A 14,885-nucleotide genomic window follows, 5' to 3' on the forward strand; every position below is an offset into this window, starting at 1 on the left:
TGTGTTGTTTGGTTTTGTTTTGTTTACGTGTTTTCTAGTAGTTATTGCAGTTTGGTTTTGTTTGTCTTTTGCTTTACTCATTAAAGGAGCTGTTTGACAGTGTTAAGCCTACAAAAAACTGCAACTTTGTAAGAGCACAAAAATGAGCATTTCCCAAACTGAAAAATTATTCCGTTAAATGACTCCAAATGAATTTGAGAGAATCGGGTCAGGATATTTGGGAATTAAGCAGTGGTGCTGGAAGGGGATGAAACTGCATTGTGGGGGGGCGGTACCATGCCACTTCCTGCTGCCGTAGTCTGTCTACTACAGGAGATGTCTGGTTTTGCTGTACCCTGTGCTATGTGAAAAAGTTACTTCCTCTTGATAAGTTGGATAATATTTGTCATTTCCTTTCCATTACATTGTTGGCAGTTTTGAGAATTTTGAGAATTTTTCTTTTCCCCCAAATATGGTCTCTAGTCACTAGACCTTTTTTTTCCCTTTCTTTCTTCATTTGTTCATGTATGTCATCCTTCGTCACCGGTGCTCATCAGCAGTCGATGAGAAATGAGCGACTGTTACAGTAGACAGTTTGAGGGGAATGATAACCCTCATTTGTTAGGAAAATGGCCTGAAATGTACACGTACACGTACCTTCTCCATTGCACAGTCTGACTGTGCTTTATATGATGTTATCTGTAATGCTGTAGTAACGGACTGCTCCGTTATTGCCAACAAATGGGATATTCAGTGGTGGAAAAAGTACTCAAATGATCTGATGTTTGCCAGTTAGTCCATTTCCATATCTTATTAAAGTAGCTCTGATAAACATTACAGTGCATCTTCCGGAAATCACGGAACTGCATTTGTCTGAATTTGCATAGGTATACATATGTGCATGTCCTCCAAAGTAACCGACATCACGTAGCCGATGAAGATGATGGTGTGCACAGATAAAACGGAGGGACTGCAGAGTTTACCGCTAAAGGAGAGAAGTAAAAAAATCAATAAATAACATCAGTATTCAAAAAATGTGACGGCACACAGATACATTTTGTTGATGACAGTCTGCACAGCTGTGTGTAGGTTCTGTTTAGCACCAACACACAACTATGCCAGTCCCATTAGTGCTATTCAGTTTCCAATGCTATGGCAACCCCATTTTATGTTTCATAGACCCATACATGTTCTTTCAACTATTGCTGTTTGTCTACAGCCTGAATTTGTAGCAAACAGCATTAGATCTAGTTTGCTTTGGGTGAAGATGCTGTCTTTCTGTCTGAGTGGGCCAGGATGTTGTGAATTCACTGAACTTTGTACTGACACCATGCATTCAAACGTGCATGTGTACTGCCTAGAAAGGTCCAGATGCATGTATGCTTACTCAGACATGGGTTTAAGCAGCCTCTTGTTCCCAGTAAAACTGGATTCACTGTAGTTGTTCAGTCTAGAGAGAAAAGCAGTTGTCTTAGTGTGTGATGTGCTTTTTTTCTGTCTCTCTTCCCTTCGAGCATCATTTAAGTCTTTTTCGCTCTCCCTCTCCCCATGTGTCCAGACTCTACACCGAGTCACCCCTCACAAACGACCCCAGTGCAGAAGAAAGTCCCCAGCAGCGCCTCGTCTCGGCAGAAAGACAAGGTCAACAAGAGGAACGAGCGAGGGGAGACTCCCCTTCACATGGCAGCAATCCGGGGAGACGCTAAGCAAGTTAAAGAGCTCATTAGCCTGGGAGCTGATGTCAATGTCAAAGACTTTGCAGGTACGACGCCCCAGGAGATGATCATTTAACAGCTTTCATCATGTCCCAGCAGTTGTTAATAATGACATTAGACTGAGTAACAGATGCTGATGCAAAGGCAATGTCTCAACATGAGCTGTAATCAGTCTGCGCATTACTACTGCTTATGCAGCTGTTGGTATGTGGAGTAGTAGAATTGAGAAAACAGCTGGTAATTTTTTTTTAAGACTCTTCTCCTGTCCTCACCAGGTTGGACGCCTCTGCATGAAGCCTGTAATCTTGGTTACTATGATGTGGCCAAGGTCTTGATAGCAGCGGGTGCAGAGGTGAATACGCAGGGTCTGGATGACGACACACCACTTCATGATGCTTCCAGCAGCGGGCACAAAGATGTAAGAGCTTTGAGTTAGTCTGTAACTGAAGGTCTTAAAAGTATATTGCACTTAAAAATTTTGATTAAGGACTCTGCACAGGTCTGATGTGTGAAATTGTAACAGAATGTAAGGACATTGTCTCGGTGCACTTACAAAATTTGATTAAACATTTCTGAGAATCAAAACAAAAATACACAAATTGATTTAAATTTGGCTTATCGCCATTTCAAGGGATCAAACCCGGACAGCTTCCAGGCAAATGCTACTTTTAGGTCGCTCAGCAGAAGACCTGTTTTGTCTTCCTGCACTGCCTCTAAGATACATGGTGCATTTCCTTCAGCTTTTCAAGACGGTGACCTTTCAACTTTGTGGAATTTGTGGATTTGGCAGGGAGACATATTTGGCATGTAGGGAGGTTGGTGAGCCAAGATTATGTCAACATAGCCAGAAAAACGTACGTGTTCTTAATGCGCTCTGTGCCAGCACAGGATGGCACGCATCACAGTTCAGGTCGTTTGTGCTGAATATTTTCCTTAGGCGTCTCAGGATGTTAGATGAACTCGAGCGAGTTGTCAGTGTCACCTTGGGGGATAAATTTACAGTGAATAACAATCTTGCGAATGTTGACAAGCATGCTCCTGTTCGCACTCCTGTTCGCTCAGGAAACTGTGGACTCTGTAACTGAAACCTGCAAAAAAAACTTTTGTCATAGCTGGACACCCAGACCCCCCCACCCACTATGAAAGCAGAGTCAGTCTGACAGATAGACGTTGGCTGCTTCAAGTTTTGAGGGCTGTGGTGAAATCATAGACCACACATGCAAGCGATCAGAACCTAGCCTAAAAATGAGCAAGCTAAAAATAGCAGCAGCACTGAAAACTGACCCAAGAGGATGACTTTAAAAGGGAAATCAGCCAAATTTTAATCTGGTGTGCTTGTATGTATTCATGAGCCAATTCTTTTTTTGATCGCACCTCTAATATAAAGGTTGCACAAGTCCATCCTTAATGCAGGAAGAGTCAGAGTGCTGTTACATTTAGATGTGGACATTGCATACATGTTTTGTTTTTTTGTTTTTTTGTTTTTGTTTTTTTTGGGTGTCTTTAAATTAAGTCAAATATTTATTTCTGTTGCATCAACTTGCAGAATGTAGTATTTTATGATGATAATAATAAGAAGACGGCCACTCTTAGGTCATCAGCCAGTAAATTAGTTTTTAAGTTGTTCGAGTTTAAAAATGATCAAAATGCATCAGATTGCGTTAAAGTGCATTTTGTTCCAATTTTAAATGTCTTGGTAAAATGTTAGATTTTACCTTTTAAAAATCTAAGGCATGTCTGTCTGTCTAGGATTTCTCAGTGTAATTGTTGCGTTTTCTGTAGATTGTGAAACTTCTGCTTCGTCACGGCGGTAACGCTTTCCAAGCCAACAAGCGCGGCGAGCGCCCGGTGGATGTGGCAGACTCTCAGGAGCTGGAACAGCTATTAAAGGGAGAAGGAGCTGTGTCGGACCATGATGACAGCTCTTCAGGTGATTGTCCCTCCTGTGTAATATTTATGTTTTGTTTTTTTACTCCCCTGTCATCGACATCCAGTAATGTGTTAACTGTAAATGAAGCTTAAGTCTACTGTACTCCACAGAATCTGAAGACCCGCCATCTGTCAATCCATCCAGTGTCGATGACAACATGGAAGACTCTGATACTGAAAAGGACTCTGCCACGAAAGCATCGTCTTCCATGCCGGGGATGGATGAGTACGAATTTAAGGACGAGGAAGAGGAGGACAATCTCAGTAAAGCCCTGAATGACAGACACATCCTCAGGAGGGAGCTACGACAGCCGGAGAAGGAGGAAAAAGACAGGAATCACGTTGCAGTAAAGCAAAGCAACAAGGGGGATTCCTCATCAAAGTCCAAGAAGCAGAAGACGTCTCGTGTCCACTGCAGCTCGGATACCTCCAGCGACGAAACGGAGAGCCTCTCAGAGAAGAGAAGCTCCCCCACCTGCTCTCATAGCTCAGAGAATGTCAAGCCGGACACGAGGTCGAAAAAGGACAATACTGAGCAAAAGGACAAAGGTAAAGTTAAGAAGAAGAGCAAGAGCCAGAATAAAAACAAAGAAAACCAAGAAGATGGGAAAGAAAACAGCAAAACGCTAGTCCTCTCTCTGGCAACGGTGTCTGAAAGCACAGAGAAGGGCCGGGAGGAAGACTCTTTCAAGATGTCTTTCAGTCCCAAAGATGACTCATCCGTCCACCTCTTCCACTTGTCAGCCATCAAATCTCCTAAACTGAACCACAGCCTGACAGATAAACAGACACCACTCAAACAGGAAAATGCAAAGATGTGCGTTTCTATCACTGACAGCTCGTGTCCAGTGGACGGTGTCAAATACAACCACTACACAGACGCAGACTACTGCACTGAAGGCTCCAGCACGAAGGGGTGTAAGCACAAGGAAAAGAGCAAACATCAACAGAAAGACTCCAGTGTGGACGGCGACGACGGCCACTCGAGCCCCTACAAAGACGGCAGCATAGGAAACAGCATAGACAGCGAGGGTGCCTTACGGAAGACTGATTTGGACGGAAAAGTCGTGAAGAAGCATAAATTTAAACACAAAGAGAAAGACAAACACCGCAGGGAATATGAGGCAGAGCGGAGCCGCCAAAGGCAAAAGGAGGCCAGGAAAGACAGCCACAGGAATTTGGAATTTGACAGAGAGTTCTGGAAAGAAAATTTTTTCAAAAGTGATGAGACAGATGAACCTCTGCCAGTAAAAAAGGAAAGTGAAGACAACAGCTCGCTTCAGAAGACTGCTGATTCCTCTCCTGTGAAAGATGAGCGAAACCCAAAGGAGAAACACTCCGGCAGCAAGGAAAAGAGGCCAAGAGAGGAGCGAGAAAAAGACAAGAGCGTGAAAAAGGAGCGGAAGGAGGCGGCAGGAAGAGAAGAGAAGGTGAAGGATTCAAAGCTCAGCGAGCATGACGAAAAGGTGGACTGCCACGGCTCAGGGCGGATTCCTGAGGAGTCGCAGCAGAGCAACAGCATGAAAGAAGAGACAGAGGAGAAACCCATAAGTGGGATCACAGCTGATCAAGAACAGCTGGAGCCTGCAGAAAAAGGCTCACGCGAGAAAACTGACAAGAGGCTCCCAGGAAAGGAAAAGGACTCAGACAAAATGGAGAAAAGGCATCTTGACAAGGAAAAAAAGGTCAAAACAGAGCACTCTGACAAAACCGAACCACAGAACTCAGTGGATCGTTGGAAGGAAAAGGAGCGCGCGGGATCCATCGCTTCCGTTTCGCCTGGAGAGAAAAGCTACAAAGAAAACGAGAAGCTGAAATCTTTAACCACAACAAAAAAGCATGAAGACAGCAGGAAAAGTAAAGATAAGTTTGACAAACGGTCTGATAAGGAGAGGCAGGACAGAGACTATAATGCCGGGGATCACAGAGAAAAGGATCGCACAAGCTCTGATAGGAAAGGAAAACCTCTGGAGAAGACCACGGATCACAGTAAATCTGATCGCGCCAAAGAAAAGGACTTTGACAGGAAAAGAAGAGATAAAATAAAAGATGGAACGCTGTCCTCGACCTCCAATCTGAAATTACTTTTAGAGGAGAAGAAAAGCCATCTCTCTGAGAGCGGCAAGTCCTTATCTACAAAATCAAAGGAGGAAGCAGTGAGAACGCCGGAGAAGGATCGCGATAGGCGAGACCGTGACAAAGACTCGGATAGACACAAGGATAAAGAGCGACACAAAGACCGCTCCCAGCAGGCCAAAATCAGCAAGGCCAAATCCAGTGAGACGGAGGCAGACAAGGCCAAATTGAAAGCCCCGCCAGCAATACGAGACACCAAACCAAAAGAAAAGAGACTTGTGAACGATGACCTGATGCAGACCAGCTTTGAGCGCATGCTCAGCATGAAGGACCAAGAGATTGAGCTGTGGCATCGGAAGCACCTAGAAAAACTCAAACAGAAAGAGCGGGAAAGGCTTAAACAGCGGCCTGTGGCAGATCCAGGGAAGTCCAAGCCTAAAGACAGAACAAAAACAGAACCATGCTTGAGTAAGGAGCTAACACGCTCAAAAAGCTCTGATACATCTGATGTCCACAGCAGAGATAAATCCCTGAAGGACGGCACTAGCCCCAGAACGGTGTCACTTGATGGGAAGAGTCTGCCCTCTATCAGCGCAAAGGTCATATCAGCCGTGGAAAACTGTCTGACGAGATCACCCCGTCCTGAGAATGACCGTTGTGGCATCATTTCCAGGTCTGTTTCTTTAGTCTCTGTTGCCAGCTCGGAGGATTCGTGCCAGGCAACGACATTAACTCCCAGAAATGCCGAATACGATTCTGACGTAAACATGGAAGCCTCAGACTCCCAGCCTGCATTTCTCCAGTCTTCCCTCGTCATTCAAGCTACAAGGTCGCCGTCTGTTCACGATAAAGACTGCAACAGTCTTCCAGATGTTTCACAAGGTAATCGAGTGATGTCCGGCAGGCATGAATCTCCTTACCTCAGGGCTATTCTGGATGAGGATGCCAACTCATCAACTGAAGGCAAAGCTGTTGAAAATCTGCCAAAATCCAACCTGACTGCGATCCCAGCAGAGGAGCCGAGAATGAAGGAGGCCTCAGAAACCGAGGAGAGCCTGAGTACACAACAAAATTCAAATTCAGTTACCGATTCAGTCACAGAGGGGGAAGGAAGCACTGCTGGATGCTCGACAACACAACTGTTAAATAAAGATCTTCCCAGTAAAAGCGTGACTCTTCCACAGTCCAGCAGCTCACAGTGCAGTAGTTCTCAAAGTGGGTCGGCGGAGCAGAAACCTCTTCCTCTATCTGAGCCTCCTGCTGTCCAAGACATCCAGTGTCAGATGGAGACTTCACAGGCAGAATGTGTTACTAAAGAATCTGATCAGCCGTCAGTACCTACAGCTTCTCAAGCTGCTGAGCTGTCAGCACTCACAAACACAAAGCTCTTCCAGCATAGAGAACCACTCCCGTCTTCTGGTATTGAGAATCAGCAGCAGGCCGAGTTGGTTACCACGGAGGTTTCTGACCAAAAAGACACACTCGTGGAGACCGCTCACGGAACAGAACCAGAAAATATGGAAACGGATGCAGAAAACTTGACAACAGAAGCGGCGGGGAGTCCCATACCGTCCACCAGCTCGCACATTCCCACCTCTGCTGCCAGAGAATCCTTAACGGGTTTCAGCAGATCCGATGAGTCCAGGTCTTCTCAAGAGGATGCCGATGCAAGTGGCCAAGACTGCAAGAAATCACAGCCTTCCAGCGACATCTCAGGCCCATGTCTCGATGCTCTTACGGAAAAGGAAAGCATGTCCTGTTCGAGCCCTGAACACAAGACTGAAGGGACAGCAGATGTACCACAAAGCTCGCACAACAGCGGTGGTGGTGCTGCTGTCTCTTCTGCAACTGAGAGTTCATCCGTTGAAGGCAGCCTGAGTACAGACAGCTCACCTGAATCCAAAGCAGAGACCTCCTCGGAGCCCATGGAGGTCACACCTGCCGAGGAGAAACCAGAGTCGTCCTCAGCTCTAGAAGAGCAGAGCCAAAGCACCGTCCAGTCAGCAGATCAAACTGACGTCAGCAGCAGCGCCTCAGGGAGTTCCTCTCCGCAATCCGGAGACCGGGAGTCCGACTCCTCAGGGGCGAAACTCAAGATTCGCGCAGCAGACGAGGAAATGGACATTAACGTGCCCCATCCACGCAAGAGGAAGATGCCGAAGGTGTCGCTCTCCCAGCCGTGCTCCACCACTCAACAAGAGAGGGAACAGCAGTCGCTAGCGGCTATCGTTGACTCTGTAAAGCTGGAGGAGATCGAACCTTACCAGTCGGACAGGGCTAACCCATACTACGAGTTCCTGCACATCCGCAAGAAGATCGAGGAGAAGCGTAAAGTGTTGTGCAGCGTCGCCCCGCAGCCGCCGCAGTATTATGACGAATATGTGACCTTTAATGGCTCATACCTCCTAGACGGGAACCCACTCAGCAAACTCTGTATACCAACTGTGAGTCATCATTGTTATTATTGATTTGATTTGATTTTTTAGACAAAACTGCAGCAGGGATGATGTGCATACTCTTTTATGATTCAAAATGAAGCTAGTGACCATTTGACCTTTAGTGCAGAGAACGGAGCACAGTGATGGTTTGATCTCATTATCTTGGCTTCATAACATGATCCATAACTGCAGTTGAATATAAATTTACACTAATCAGGCGGCTCTAATTTATATATATTTCTGGGAAGAAAAATCATTTGCTCTCCCTTTCACTGCATGTCAAAGTTAACATTAAATTTCTGTCACATCCTCTATCCCTGTTTTTGGCTGTCGTGTTAATCCGGCACGTTGCACCGCTGCAGCTGTGTTGATGACAGTGGGGTCAGTCATAGATTATACAGGGGGAGGTTATACATTTTGAAGAGATGAGACTTTGTTGGAAAAATATTGAAAAGAGAATTAAATCTTATCAGTGAAACAGAAGAGTGACAAAAATAAGTCTAGTAGTCAGATGAGCTAATGGCAAGGCGAGCCATCCATCCGTCCACAACACAATCATTTATGTTTTCACCCAAACTGTGAGCACACCATTGATGTCTTGCTGTTAACTGCTCATTTATTAAGGCTCAGAGCCTTAAGCATTTCATCTCCCATGTTTACCAGGACAGCTGCTGCAAGCCAAAGTGTATTTTAGATCATATTAGAGGTCTATGTGCTGCTCATGCTCAGTTTTCTGCATAGACGCACGGCATCACTGCTTCACACCGGTACTAAACTTTAAATGATAATATTTTCTCATCTCCCAGATGTCAAACTGCAGTCCTGACCAAGTTTGTAAAAATCTTTCTCCTTTTTAAACGGTTCGTTTGGACAGATAACTCCTCCTCCGTCATTACCTGAGCAGCTCAAAGAGATGTTCAAACAGCAGGAGGTGGTCCGCATGAAACTACGACTGCAACACAGCATTGAAAGGGTACGTGGTTCTGCTGTTGGAGCTTCGCATTGTTAAATGTCGTCTGTGTTATGCCTGCAGTTATATTAACCATGACTGTGTTTGGTGCTGTGCTACATGTGCTTTCTTTTTTTCTTCTTCTTCTTTTGCCTGTCCCGTTTGGCTCTTTTGCCATCAGAATTATTGTCTAAAGGCGAAGAAAGATGCCCAACAGATTTACTTTACCAAATTGACCATCCCAGCCTTGCCGTAATGGTCCATTTGATTCACCTTTTATTGTTTATTTTATTTTCACTTGCTGAATACGGGACAGACTTGACTGGGGGAAAGAAAGAGGGAAGGAAAAACAGCTGAGAAGAGGGACGGGGGAGAAGGGCAAAAAACAAAAGCCAACAGAATAAGCAGAAAAAGAAAAAAAAAATACATATATCGATCACCTGGATCACCTGTTGAGAAAGAAAAAAGAAAATAAGCAGAAGAAAACGAGAGTAATACAATAAACAACATCACAATGATATATGGGAATATGACAGTAAATACTAAATATTAAACATTATTGTGCAGCACGTAAGATCGACAGCACAGTGTGCTTTGAGGTAGGAGCCAAAAGGGTGTAGTTTGTGTGTGTGATCACCCGTGTGTACACCTGTGAGCATGGAAGCGCTTGTTTTTAAAAGGTTCCTTCATGTAATGATCTGCTAGAGGGTGTGGGGGGCCACTGCCCCGTCCTCCAGGGCATGAAGCAGGTATGGAGGAGATCAAAACTCCAGACATCCAGAGGCCCCCAGAACACAAGAGACCAAGGAAGACCAACAGAGGGGCAGCCGCGCCACTGTCCCAGAAAGAGCTGAGGAGAGTCCCAGATGATGGGTCACTCAGCAGCCGCGGAGCAGAAGCCAGGGGGGGTTGCAGTGACGTGCCCGTGAGCTCCGCCGGCAGCCAGATGTGCCTGAGTGACCAGGCCCCAGACCGAGAGGCTGGGGGCACCCCACCTCCGAAGTGGCCCCAGGCTCCAGGCCCCGATAAGCAGCCGCCAAGGAGTGAGCCGGTGTGTACCTGGACGCCCATCCCCGGACACAAAGAACCACCAACGCACCGATGTCTGAGGGAGTCCGCCACCGGCAGGGGAAGTGGTGGGGGGAGATAGGCCTCCAAACCTTGGAGGGCCTGAGATGTCCCCAGAGAGGTGGCGTCTGATACCCAACCTGACATATAGACACAGACAACATGTGCTTTCTTAAAAAGAGTTGAGTTTCACGCTAACACACAAACGTTGGATTTATGACACTGACTGGATTTCTTTTTTCCTTCTTTAAGGAAAAGCTGATTGTTTCAAACGAGCAGGAGGTCTTACGAGTCCATTACCGGGCAGCAAGAACACTAGCCAATCAGACTCTGCCTTTCAGTGCCTGCACCGTTTTATTGGATGCTGAAGTGTACAACATGCCGCAGGACGTCCAGGTAATTAACACAAGGACGTCCATGGGTTTATGTTTTACAGTCCAGTGTTTTTAGTGTATTTTGGGGAGAATTTGTGAGTTTATCATTTGTTTGTCTCATAGAGTGATGATGGCAAAACATCAGTAAGGGACCGATTCAACGCCAGGCAGTTCATGTCGTGGTTACAAGATGTCGACGACAAGTTTGACAAACTAAAGGTGAGCAGTGAATCTGAAATTATAAGGAAATGGTCAGAAATATCATTGCAGGAGATTTTTATTCTATTCCAAAAAATGTAGAAAGAGTTGTTTGTTTTAGATGGTCTTATTGTCTCATATGTGAATGCTTTTAATCTTTCCGTGATTGTATCCTGCTAGTTGTTGCTTTTTTACATCTAAGATGCAGATCTCTCCCTTTCATGCATCTGAGATTTATCTTGTGACATCTTGGCGTCCGTGCTCAGGAAGCCAAGAGGCAGCCAGGAGACTAAGAGAAGGGTTAGGGGTAGCCAGAGAGCAGCGACTTCCAAGTTTAAAGCAAGGGGGATGTTTATAAGTTAATTAATTGCATATGGCTTTATTCTCTGGAAGGGATGAAAAATAAATGTGCTAAAAGGAACCACCAACTACACTTCCTGACCATTTTATTAGGTACACCTAACTAGCACTGCATTGGAGCCCCAGAACTGCTTTAATTTTTCATGGCACAGATTTAACAAGGTGCCTGAAACATTGCTGAGATTTTAATCCATATTGACATGATAGCATGACACAGTTGCTGAACATCCATGATGCTCACGGTCCACCATATCCCAAAGGTGCTCTTTTGGATTGAGATCTGGTGACTGAGGAGGTCATCGGAGTACAGTGAACTCATTGTCAATTTTTTTTTTATTGAGGTTTGTAATATGGCACAAATACGTGGTCATTTGAGTTACTGTTGCCTTCCTATCGGCTCGACACGGTCTGGCCATTCTCTTCTGACATCAGCAACCCTCAAAGTGTTTGTGTGGTTAAATGTCTGCAGATGGGCAGTTTCTGAAATACTTGTGAATCAACAACCATGCCACAATAACGTCAATCGTCTCCCTTCTTCCCCATTCTGATGCTCAGTTTGAACTCCAGCATCTGACCATGTCTGCGTACATAATTGGTTAACAAGTAGTTGAACAGGTGTACCTGATGAAGCACCCAGGGAAAGTTTCTCTGGTGTCGATCGATGGTACAGTCCAGTTTTTTGTTTTGAATTAAGCGTGGAGGAGAGCGTTTATGGGTTTAGCAGCAGGGTGGAGAAAAACGTTTCACTTCTTGGTTGCCTTTGTTTTTTCTTCCTAGCCTCTCCTCCACCAGTTCCTTCTTGGAGACGGACACTCTTGGTCTAAATGAGAACAGCTGTTGGATGAAGTCACGACCTCTTTTTCTTCCCTCCACAGACGTGTCTTCTGATGAGGCAGCAGCACGAGGCAGCAGCTCTGAACGCAGTGCAGCGCTTGGAGTGGCAGCTCAAGCTGCAGGAGCTGGACCCGGCCACCTACAAGTCCACCAGCATCTTTGAGATCCCCGAGTTCTACATCCCGCTCGTGGAGGTCAACGACGACTTTGACCTGACCCCGATATGAGCTGTAGGACAGACGCGCTTTGCCACAGCGGCAGCTAAATTGCTGACACGAGCGGGCAGCCTGCACAATCGGGGAACAGGAAAGGAAAAAATGTGAAGCACTTATAATGAGGCAGTGATAAAAAAGAGCACTTAAAAAAGAGACCGTTTTAATTCCAGAGCTCTTAGAGTCCAAAACAGGCCGCCCGCCCACGAGGACGGGGAAGGAAGACCGTCCAGGCAACAGACGTAGCCGGGGAGCCGAGACGAGAAGCAGGGCCAGGCGGTGCAGCGAGAGGAGGCGCCGTGTGGACGACAACACCTCATCAAGCAGGGTCACACAAGTGAAAGATTTCAATTGTTTTCAAACTGAGTGTTCATACATTGTGTACAGACTGTGCTCTTAATTTTTTTTAACTTATTTTATACATAAATTGTGCATTTGTAAATAGCCATGTAATTATTGTTTTAAACTTGTAAAAAAACAACAAAAAATGATAGATATTTTGATTGTAAACTTGTTCTGTCTGATGTTTTAATGGACCAAAGTTCTTTTTCCCCCCCTTTTTTTCCTTTTTTTGATATCGAGTGTCCTCTTTGTTTGTGATGTTGTCGTTGGCTTAAAATCTTAAGCATGTGTTGGCTTCGGTTGCTTCTTCTTCTTTTTTTCTGTTTTGTTTTTGCTGTTTCTTCCTTCCTCATCTGGACATCCACGCCACAGCTGGTGTTCTTTGACTTTGGCAATTAAATGCTGTGCATGCGTTGCATTGTTTGTACTTTTTTCCTAAAGAGCTGTACTGTGGACTTAATTGTGAGGTTTACTGAAGTGTTCAGACTTTTTTTTTTTTGTTGTTTTTCTTTTTCCCCTTTTTTGCGCCATTGTGTTATGTCCTTATTGTGGCCTCACTCCTCATGTTGTTCATTGTGTCTTGTGCACATTAAAGTCTGTTGTGGCTTCCAAGGAAACAAAAAAACAACAAAAAAAAAATCATACTTTTACAGTTTCATTGTGAGATCACAACAAATCCTATTTTTTCAGCATAATGCCTTTTGAACGATAGTTCTAAAAAAGTCTATTTTAATATTTACTTGTTACATGACTTGTAGATATTTGTAATATATAATTGAATAAATTTTATTTGTTGTGAAATTACATTTTTTGTTGGTGTGATTCTTGGTAAAAACCTATTTTCATAGTACAGTCACCTCAGCTGAACACTATTTAGTGGTAGTACTATGTTTAGCCAGTAGATGTCACTGTAAGCAGCACTGCACCTCCAGCTGTGACTTTCTTTTTCCTGTTGAAAAACAGATGCAGTAAAATTAAAAAATAGCCCCTCGATAAAAGAGCAGTTTTCTTTATATTATTTATTTTAATTTTTTATTATTTTAATCATGTCCTTATCGTTAAGCACGTTGCTCAGCACTTGCTGTTTTTAAACCACTAAATACACATAAAGTTGGCTTGGCTTGTGTTATTCTGCTGAGGCAGCCATCAGAAGATGGGTACATCGTGGTGATAAAGGGGTGACATGGTCTGCAACGATACTCCGGCTCTGGCATTAAAACAATGTTTGTGTAAATGTTGCAGATGAATTCATCAGACCAGGCAACATTTTTCCACTCTTGGTGAGTCTGTGTAATGGCCTCAGTTTAGTTAACTGGAGTGGGACCCGGTGTGGTGTTCTGCTGAAGTAACCCATCTGCTTTGACATGTTGTGCATTTAAAGACGCTCCTCTTGGTGTTGGTTTATTTGTCATCTAAAACCCGAAACTCATGTGACTGGCTTCAAAACAGTTTGAAATGTTAGAGCAGTCCCGCTCATACACGCATGTCTTTAAGCTCAGCTTAAAGCTGAGTTTAAGTTTTCTCCCTTAGCAGATGAAGGTGAAGAGAGTCCCTTAATGTAAAGCTCTGCTGAAGCAAGTAGCTTGGGTGGAACAATGTCAACAAGCTGCTTACACACGATTGCATCAGCATTATTATTCCAGTAAGATGCTATTTAAAGGAGTATAATTAACATGATAATACTAGTCCTACTTGGACCATTAATACTGACAAACATAATGTGTTTTAATAGTTTGGTTTTATTTGGCTTCAACAGATTTTATTTGTCACCTCAATCATTCCTGCACATCAATTTTATGAATGAAGGATTTACTGCGGGACCGTTACTTTCGACACCATAAGTTTGATCAGTGTGGAGCTTTTCCACTGCTTTAGTGTGTCTTTAAGGTATATTTATACATGACAGTGAGGAATGATGTGGCACCAGCCCTTCCTAAAACATTTTTAACCTGTCCTTGTGTTGCTCTGTCTTCATCTTGTGCGTTCCCCACTTTTTCACATATTCTGGCCTTGAGAAATGCAGTTTCATGCCACAGTATTTTACATACGGCTGGAAAGACAGACTTGAAACTTGAAGCACCGTTTAGGATATGTAAACACTATGCTACATATAAATTGTCTACTCCGCAATATTTTGGATTCAAATATTATAGTTTGAATCCTTATAAATAATTTTAAAGCCTTGGTTAATTGTTTTTTGGAGCTTTTAAAATACAAATCTATTAATATCTTGCTGTGTTATAGGTCAGGGTTTAAAATCATCAACTGTAACAGTAAAGTTACACATATCCGTCAATCAGTAATTATGATTCAATAATATAATGTGTAGGATTCTTAAGAGGGACAGTTTGGATGAAAAGTATTTTACTTTAGGTACATTTTCGTATATTTTGGTTTGGTTATACATCACA

At 44.1% G+C, this 14,885-nt stretch overlaps 1 protein-coding gene across 2 annotated transcripts in view; it reads left to right on the forward strand.

The window, feature by feature from the left end:
* Positions 1–13,278, forward strand: part of ankrd12 (ankyrin repeat domain 12) — a 38,122-nt gene extending 24,844 nt beyond the window's left edge. For both annotated transcript variants that reach the window (XM_006792290.3, XM_006792291.3), the window contains 8 exons: positions 1,538–1,741; positions 1,970–2,112; positions 3,477–3,624; positions 3,735–8,143; positions 9,012–9,110; positions 10,407–10,550; positions 10,652–10,747; positions 11,962–13,278. In XM_006792290.3, coding sequence (XP_006792353.2) covers positions 1,538–1,741; positions 1,970–2,112; positions 3,477–3,624; positions 3,735–8,143; positions 9,012–9,110; positions 10,407–10,550; positions 10,652–10,747; positions 11,962–12,147 — 5,429 coding nt within the window. In that variant the 3' untranslated portion in view covers positions 12,148–13,278. The remainder of the gene's footprint in view (positions 1–1,537; positions 1,742–1,969; positions 2,113–3,476; positions 3,625–3,734; positions 8,144–9,011; positions 9,111–10,406; positions 10,551–10,651; positions 10,748–11,961) is intronic.
* Positions 13,279–14,885: the final 1,607 nt, after the last annotated feature.

This window comes from Neolamprologus brichardi, chromosome 18, assembly GCF_056152115.1.
Source record: "Neolamprologus brichardi isolate AB-2024 chromosome 18, ASM5615211v1, whole genome shotgun sequence".
Lineage (NCBI taxonomy): Eukaryota > Metazoa > Chordata > Actinopteri > Cichliformes > Cichlidae > Neolamprologus > Neolamprologus brichardi.